The sequence below is a fragment of the Triplophysa rosa genome, linkage group LG8, assembly GCF_024868665.1.
Source record: "Triplophysa rosa linkage group LG8, Trosa_1v2, whole genome shotgun sequence".
Lineage (NCBI taxonomy): Eukaryota > Metazoa > Chordata > Actinopteri > Cypriniformes > Nemacheilidae > Triplophysa > Triplophysa rosa.
Window position 1 is genome coordinate 266,732 of NC_079897.1, and position 9,051 is coordinate 275,782.

Consider the following 9,051-nt stretch of genomic DNA (forward strand, 5'->3'; position numbering starts at 1 on the left):
CACACACACACACACACACATCAACACACACACACACACACACACACACACACACATCAACACACACACACATATCAACACACACACACACACACACACACACATCAACACACACACACACACTCACACACACACATCAACACACACACACACACACACGCAGGCAGACAGACAGACGGACAGACAGACAGGTGAGTGTGTTTTGTTGTGACAGAGCCTGCAGCCGTGTATGAGATCCAGCTCACAGCCTTTAATGGAAATGGTGACAGCATCAGCAACAAACGGCTCGTCTCATTGGCTGAGACTGAAAAGAGCAGGAAAGATACAGCAGGTGATTGAACAGTGAACACAACACAAAACACATGACTAGAGAATACACAATACACAAGAGCTTGCAGTAATACACCTGACGGTGTATCACCTGTCTCTAACACAACTGTGTGTGTGTGTGTGTGTCAGGTGAGAGTTTGTGTGACTGTCGTCAGGACTCGGACTCTCCCGTCACGGGGATCGTGGTTGGCATTCACATCGGTGTGGCCTGTATTATATTCTGTGCTCTCTTCCTCATGTTTGGATATCGTCACAGGTACGTCTGTCCCGCTCACTCGACTCTTTCTTCACACGGGATGAGTTCTGATGTTTGTGTGTTTGTGTGTAGTTTCTTCCGTCATAAGGGTTCTCTGGGCAGCTGGAGTCTCTCTGGAGGACAAACAGATTCACACAGACGCTCCACAACTAAAGAGACCACCGTCTGTACTACTGACGCTATTGAACTGATGACACAGGTAAAACACACGCACACACACACACACACACACACAGATGTTGTGTTGTTGTACTGTATGTTCATACATGCTGTGTTGATCTCTCTCAGGGCGTGTCAGCGGGACATCAGGCGGGTGACAGTCAGTGTCGGGTCATGATTGAACCTCACTGCCCAGCGGGCACCAGCACGGGCGTGAGCAATGGAACAGGGTGAAGAGACCCCCCATCACCCCCCCCCACCCCCCCCCGAGCTGCAGTCCACACACACACACACACACACACACACACACACAGTGATGCTGCTGGAGATTCAGGACGCAGTCACAACATTTGTGTCATAATAAGTCATAAGACTGACAGCTAAAGAAAAACTAAAAAAGACGAATGAACCCTCTCCCACCAATCCAGACTTCATACTTTCATCCAGAGATCGACTCGATGACAGACACCGTGCACTCGTGCAAAAGGTTTTTTATTAGAATATTTATAGATCGGCAAAGTTCAGCATTCTGATCACAACAGACATGAGCTCGTCTTTGATGCCAAAAATACTGTCTAGTTAGGCTTTGAGAGAGAGAGCGAGAGAGCTACTGTCTGCTAGAAAGCCATTAGAGATGTTCCTCAACACATTTTGTGGATGTGTGTTTGTGCAGCCTCAGACCCCGCCCCTTTCCTTAAACCCCTCCCCCTTCACCAAAAACATCCAAAGACCCTTGACTGTCCCGTCCTGCTGCTGATGAAGCCTCTACCTCAAACCGAATACACAGCGACGGCCGGAGCCTGAAACATGCAGCCGTGTCTGTGTGGACTGTTGAAGAATCTTTTCCTCTGGTTTTCCGTCTGTGAAAAGAGGGACATCCAAAGAACTTCTCTTTCCACTCCACAATGATTTCTTTCTTTCATGTGCGCTGACCATAAACCAAAGCTCAACTCTCACCGCTCTCTACAACACCACCTAGAAAACTAACAATGCCTAAATGTCAGAGATATTTTCATATGATATTATACCAAATAGCGGTTCGTTTTAGTATTGATAAAACCAAATACCTCGTAAGTGTTTCACATGAACACACCTGATGCCAGTTTTCATATTGTGTTTGGATTTGTGTGTGTTTTATGGATCAACACACAAGATCGACTCGTCTTACCAAAATAATGTTCTAGGATTCACATAAAAGTCTTTAAAGGTTTAGGACTCTGATTCTTGTTGAACAAAGAGATGACACAAAACAACAAGAGTAGAAAACCGAGGCCAAGCGTGGAAAGACGTCTGTTCTCTTGGAGAACTTTTCCTTCATGAAGTTTCCCACTGATGAAAGTTTTGCCAAAACAGAGTTTTATGATGTTATTCGTATTGTCACTGTTGTTTTTTAATACAGCTTTTAATTCCTTAAATATTATTTTTCAGTCTTTCTGTAGAATTAAAAAGAATGTTAGAAGTGTGAGAATTGAAAAGCAAATAGAATGTTGAACAAGCGTTTCCAAAAGTGTTCGTTGATGACGTCAAGGCCTAACTTTAAACTCAACATTAAAATACCTCGACTCGGTTTGCTGCTTTACCTGATGAAATCTGAATTATATCTTTTTTTACGCAGTATTTTTGCCTTGTTTTACAATACAAGTACCTAAACGTTCTTAAATCAAAATACATTTCTTTTTCTTATCCCATTGGCAGATATTTTTCTTAACGTCTTCTGTCACTTTGCTTGTCAAGTGGCTGTATCTTGATTTAAGAATGCTTTGATATTGGAAATGTCTCAACATGTCTATTGTTTAGAAGAGATTGTCTTTAGTCAAATAGATTGAATAGCTGATTGAAATGCTTGTACCAATGAGAAAAGTGATGCTTTAACTTTTGGATTTTTCTTTTCTCTTAAAGTGTCAGAACCAAACGCTGGTGTAGCTTTAACCTGCTGTTATTCTGCTACATTCAGCTGCTCAGAATCTCACATCATCATCATCACTTTACATTACAGATGGATTTCTGTTCTGATGTGAAACCAGACTTTTATTCTCCTGATGAGATGTGTTAGTCAGATTCTCGGCTGTGATTTTCTTCTCTGTTTGAAACATATGTGCCAAATAAAACAGCGTTAAGTAGAAACACCACAGGATTCTTTCTTTATTATTCTACAGGAATGTAATGAATCGGAACACACTGCATCCCATGATGCAAAGCGTCTGAAGGTCGGTATTCAGTTTGAGATGATCTGTTTCTTCAGTATGTGCAGGTTGGTGTGAACGTCACAGCTGTTGTTCCTGAACATGAACACATCGAGTGAGTCTTAATGAGAGAAACTGTGAAAAATGTGCCGATCGGCTTCGTTCCACCATATACTGCATACTACAAAATACCGTAGTATACTTTATAGCAGTGATATTGAGAACCACTGCGTCCATGCGTCTTACTGCAGTTTACTATAGTAACTACTAACGTATACTACTGTATTTCCTCGCGTGGGCTGTGTTGAACATGAGTGTGTACACTGAAACCATGAAATCATTGAATAAACGTGTCGAGTTCAGATCAGGTCCGGGTGACTTTGTTCGGTCTCAGAAATGAAACGTGATCTCTTCTTCAATGCAAACGCATCACACAGCGGCTCAAATTCAACCGGATGTTCAATACAGAAGCTGCAGGTGCTGATGGGATGAATGACACACACATGCAGGTTCTGTTTCGAAGCTTCGGTTAGCAAAACAAAGTCTCAATCCCGCCCAAATAAACAATCGTTAAATGTTACTTGTGTTATGTTCTAATGTGCAGCGGCCTGCCAGCGTTGCTATGGAAACGTGCAAACCCTCATCCCGTGACCCGGTCGCTGAGACAGACGTCATGTTTCATTCAGCAGCTCACGTGCAGGTGTCGCTGTGTGTTTAGTGTCGTCAGCACTGATACGGTCTCATCAATATGACTTCATTCAGATGCCCAGTGGACGAAATGGAAAACACACCTGTCGTTCAAGTGGTGTCTGCACATATTTATACTAGGTTTATTTTGATGAATACGTCAGACCTGAAGTGTGAGTTTGTCCTTCTGATGTTTCGGTCTGATGCCGATGTTCTTCACAGAAATCCCAGAATATCCGAACTGCAGCAGGCAGCCGAACACGATGTGTTAAACGGAGAACAGATCCGACACACGGCTGTTTTAATAACAGAAGCACGCTGGGAAATCTGCAGAGTTATTCTAAAGCTGCAGAGGATTGTGGGTAAATCTGCTCTGAGCTTCTTATAAAAGTGAATTCTTTCTGAATGCGTGTGAACCTGCGGCGCTGCTGGATCTCTCTGAGGTCTTGTGTGGTTTGACTCTCCATCTTTAAGGCATAATTACATCAAACATCCCCTAAAAGTCCACATGATATTGACTTTATTTACTGTCGCGTCGCATTGATCCAAAAAATGAAGAGACCATTTCAGTTTTTCTGAATTTACTATTTCTAGGTGTGCGTTTAGGTAAATTGATCGTTCTTGTTTCATTCTGTGAACTACTAACAATATTTCTATTCGCATATATTTTCAGAAAATGAAAACTGGAGAAACAGGTGAAAATAACAGTAATGGTGATGTGTGTTTTTTCAGACCTCAAATACCGCAAAGAAAACAAGTGCCGACTCACTTTCACTTAAGTCGTATGCGTTTAGGAAAAGTTTTTTATGCGCTAATCTGGATTTTCATGACACTTTTCACGTGTCTGGAGTCTTTCCCATGGCTGTTGGATGACTTTACGTCACTCCTGAGGTTTGACTTCGTTGAAATTCAACAGACACTGGACTGGAATGACCACAACACATCTGGAAATGCTGATTACATGAAGATTTGGAATGCTCTCTTCATGTTTTCTGCGGCTGTACAGTATTGGTCTTTCTATGAGGAAGATCTTAACAGACAGGTTCTTGTAGAACCTAATAAATATCATGTAAAAATGGTCTTTCTTAATTCTCTCAAATTGCTGGTGTTTCCCATCACACGTCCAGTACTGTCACATGATTACAGCAGTCGGGTCTCTTGTCTCACGGTGCCGGCGGGTCAGATCTGTGTTCACTGCCCTGCTGTGCTGGGAGCGGGTCCAGAGCGAGAGGAGATCCAGCGGCGGAGCGGCAGCGGCAGCAGCGGGCGAGGTCTGCGCGGAAGGAAGGCGTGTAAAGACCATAGATGACGGGATCACAGCAGGTGTTCAGGTTACCGAAGACGAAGAGCAGGTGATGGACGTACTCGGGCGTGACATTCAACATCTCCGGCTGGAACCAGTACCAGATGCCCAGCAGGTAATACGGCGTCCAGCACACCACGAACGACAGGACGATGATGATGGTCATCTTCAGCGTCTTCATCCGAGCCTTCGGGATCATGTCGGTGCCACTGCGTCTGAGAGAGGACTCTGTGGGGATGAAGACGTCGTCAGTACATCAGCGGGCGAACACACATGTGAGCACGGGCTTTACCTTTGGTGTTGTGCAGCTGCCTGTTGATCTCGATGAGGATGCAGGTGTAGCAGCAGCTCATGACCAGCAGCGGAATCACATACAGAGTCACAAAGTGAAACATGTTGTATGCCGTCTCGTGCCAGCGCTCGTGAAAACTGCCGTGTGTGACGCACTGAGTGAAGTCCTCGTGCTGGGCTTTGACCGTTCTGAAGATGAACAGCTGCGAGAGGAAAGAAGAAAGTGATCCAAGCTGAGTTACACGTGTGTCATCTAATGCCATTTCATTCTAGTCTACCATGACAGACGGACGCGTGACCTGCGGTGAAGCGATCAGAGCGCTGAGGATCCAGGCCAGCTGTAACATCTTGCGGTTTCTGTGATGGGCATTAAGCGAGTCGAGCGGTCGCAGGATGGCGTGATGGCGGTCGAGACTAATGACCACCAGTATGAAGGCGGAGGTTTGCATGGCGAACAGTTTGAGGAAGCACAGCAGCTTACAGAGTCCGCCACCGCCGTACCACTGAACCGTCACGTTCCACGCCACGTCCAGCGGCATCACGATAAACGTCATCATCAGATCCGCACACGCCAGACTCATGATGAGGGGACGCAGGTGAGACGCCAGCCGCCGGCCACGCCCGCGTGACACGCTGACCAGCAGCGCCAGGTTACTGACGGCAGCGAAGAGGAAGAGGAGCGTGGTGGCGGCCACACGAGCCTGAGCCGCCCGAGTGAAGCTGGGAGCCGTCCATTCCACCGCTGGAGGCAGGCGAGACGTGTTGGAGACATGAAGAGACGTGTTGACTGACATCACACAAACACCTCTCCGCCTGCACATGCAATGACAACACAGCACGAGTCATGCGTGAATGTTCAAATAAATGATTTTGGACACAAACAGCATCTGGAGATCAGAATATCACAGAGATTAGCAACCCTCACAAAAATATGTCTACTTCAAGATCATTTTGTTAAGTAAGCAACATTCATATTTTTGCGGTAAGAACGCTAATATCGGTGCACTAGTGGGATATTTCAATATTACTTAGGAGTAAATTGGTCCACTTTTTATTTTTGATGAAAGTGTCTTTAAGCGTAACAGTAGTAAAGTTTGAGAACTACTTATTCATACCACATCCACACTACAAGTGCACTTCATAAGTATACTGGTAGCAGTGTTGGGTAAGTTACTCTGAAAAAGTAATTATTACTAGTTACTAATTACACATTCGATAATTTAATTAGATTACTGTACAAGTTACTCTCTTCAAAAAGTATTTAGTTACTTATTACTAATGACTTTCTATATCCTACATCAACCTTGATGAGTTAAGTGATTCAAGGATAGACATGAAACGGCTCTTTAATTCATTCAAATAAATAATATAAAACTACATAAAGTAGTATTATTAATTACAAATGTGAGAATTATACAGTAAAGCACAGATTTTAAAGTTAAACTTTGAATTTTGATGTAAATTCCTCTTCTGCACACACATATATTACACACAGTATTTAGTTTAATTACATCAGAAGTAACTGTAATTAAATAACAGACAAAATAAGAGTGATCCCTTACTTTACTTTTCAAGGGAAAAGTAATTAAATTACAGTAACTAATTACTTAGTAACTAGTTACACCCAACACTGACTGGTAGTGTACTAGCTCAATACTTGCTGCTGTAGCACATATTCAGTTGATGAAAGTATACAAACATCATACAGTGAAAAGAGTGACAGCTCTTACCGACTGGAATATTTTACCTGAAGAAATCAGGGTTTGATTTGTTTACATTAAAATTGAAATCTTATTTCAACTGAACACAATTTTGTGACCATTGATTTGATGTATACTGTTCTCTCTCGCTCTGACGGGATGTGTATAAGTAACTATATTATATTGCTCTAGTGTTTTGTATATGTATATGTGTGTTTTAAATGTATGTTTAGCTGCGGGTGGAAATGAGCCTGTTGGCTGAATTCGGTACAATGCATGATATGGGAACATTAATGTTTTGTACATGGTCCCTTTCAAAACAACTTAAATAACAATACTTAAACATAACTATTTCTATGTGATTTACATGATATATATAAACTTCAACATGTATAAGACGTATTTAATAGACTACTCGATCGAAATAGTACACAAGTGTTTTAGACGGAACCTTTCCAGAATAAACCTCAAACAGATCAAATCAGTGTCACAGATGGGGATTCAAACAGAAGCTCTTGTGTTTCTTTGTGCTCTGATTTAATTCTGTAGCATTTCATCTACAGAGAACTGCGCTTAAACCCATAATCTGCTCCTGAAGTTCTTACTCAGACGCACAACACAGCAGTGCTCCGGGACTTTCACTTCATTCAGTGTTGTGATAGCAAACCAAACACAAAAGAACACGTGTCCTTACTGAGTTCATGTACACGTGTACAGATTAATGTTACGAGAATGAAGTTCAGCAGATATACACCTTTAAAATGTAATGGCACTAATATCACCTGATTAAGGTGAAACCACGATAAAGCCCTTGAGCACCATGAACTTTTTGTTTTTTAATGCAAACTTATAGCTGTAGTGACAGTGATATAGTGTAGATAAGTTCTACTAGGTCACAGGAGATGTGAACTTCTCTGTTAAGCCCTGAAATTAAACTGCATGTGTTAATGTTGGCGCACATCTGCAGGACATTCAGAAGTTGAACTGATCACATCTGTGTTCTCCTCATCACAGAAGGATTTAAAGAGACCCTTTAGGGAAAAAAGAGAATTCTGTCATCATTTATTCATTCTCACATCATGTCAAACCTGTATGAGTTTCTTTCTTCAGAACACAGAAGAAGATATTTTGAAGAATGCTGATAATCAAACAACACTGAACTCCATTGACTTACATTGTAGGAACACAAAACCCCTGAGGCATTTCTCAAAATATCTTGTGTTGTATTCCACTGAAGAAAGACATATTTACAAACACATGCCAGAGAACACACCATGACAGACAGAAATCTCTTTAAATTTACTAGTCTCAATAATTGACTGTAGGCTAATTCATTACTGTAGCAATAATTTACATGTTTCACGACTGAATAACAAAAAAAAGAAACATTTTATAGAAGCCTTTATATTCCCGCAGTTTGATTTAGAAAATAAAAAAACATTCTTTCAATGAGTAAAGCAGAATTATATCACTCACCCTAAATGTCTTTTTTCAGTATAAATAATTAATTATATAATTATAATCTACAATATATAATGTAGATGTAAATATAAGATACCTCGAAAACAAACCCAGAAGCGCGTTCACGGGCACATCAAGGGTGATGCGCGCGATCGTGTTTCAGATACTCGTAAACAGAAGCTGAGTGGATAACTCTAGTGAAACGTTCAGAGCGAGATATCACTTCAAAAATTGATAGTCTTAGTATGTTTGGGTCATGTTTATAGATGCTGATGTCCATCCGTGCATAAAGAGAGAAAAACAATACTTACTTCAGTGTGCTTTAACGAAGTATGACGTCAAAACCTCCGTATAACATCCACAACACAGCGTTTCCATCTGTGCACAGGGAATCGTTTGAGGTACAGTGCAGTAAATCCCTGTGTAATCCAGACAGACTCGCTTTAGAACTTCCATTTCGACGTTTATATTCCTGCACACGTGACCGCACGTGACACCTGAGCATCCACATGTGTCTCATCCCGTTGTGATACACTGATGAAGCTCACTGTACTACACAACAAGTGCTGAAGACGAAGAATCCTGCTGAATGACCGCACCGCAGTGCTCGATAAACCGTGTTAATATCACAGTGAGAGAGAGAGAGAGAGAGAGAGAGAGAGAGAGAGAGAGAGAGAGAGA

General features: G+C 42.1%; 2 protein-coding genes across 2 annotated transcripts in view; one reads left to right on the plus strand and one right to left on the minus strand.

Moving 5' to 3' along the window:
• LOC130557689 (immunoglobulin superfamily DCC subclass member 3) overlaps positions 1 to 1,002 on the plus strand; it is a 5,716-nt gene extending 4,714 nt beyond the window's left edge. Inside the window, exons 6-9 of the mRNA XM_057339679.1 lie at positions 215 to 331; positions 460 to 586; positions 659 to 785; positions 875 to 1,002. Coding sequence (XP_057195662.1) covers positions 215 to 331; positions 460 to 586; positions 659 to 785; positions 875 to 979 — 476 coding nt within the window. The 3' untranslated portion in view covers positions 980 to 1,002. The remainder of the gene's footprint in view (positions 1 to 214; positions 332 to 459; positions 587 to 658; positions 786 to 874) is intronic.
• gnrhr3 (gonadotropin releasing hormone receptor 3) lies at positions 1,001 to 8,974 on the minus strand. The gene is made up of 4 exons (XM_057340761.1): positions 8,682 to 8,974; positions 5,509 to 6,022; positions 5,211 to 5,412; positions 1,001 to 5,146 (listed from the first exon to the last, which is right to left on the minus strand). The coding sequence occupies exons 2-4, from the start codon at positions 6,001 to 6,003 to the stop codon at positions 4,779 to 4,781; spliced, it is 1,065 nt and encodes a 354-aa protein (XP_057196744.1). The 5' UTR covers positions 6,004 to 6,022; positions 8,682 to 8,974; the 3' UTR covers positions 1,001 to 4,778.
• Positions 8,975 to 9,051: the final 77 nt, after the last annotated feature.

Bases quoted from the DNA above. Each gene is read 5' to 3' on its own strand.
- gnrhr3 (XM_057340761.1), bottom strand. From the start codon at position 6,003: ATGTCAGTCAACACGTCTCTTCATGTCTCCAACACGTCTCGCCTGCCT. The intron at 5,413-5,508 runs GTCACGCGTCCG...TTCCTCTCGCAG, and splicing joins CTCTGATCGCTTCACCGCAG to CTGTTCATCTTCAGAACGGT. The intron at 5,147-5,210 runs GTAAAGCCCGTG...TCATCCCCACAG, and splicing joins GCAGCTGCACAACACCAAAG to AGTCCTCTCTCAGACGCAGT.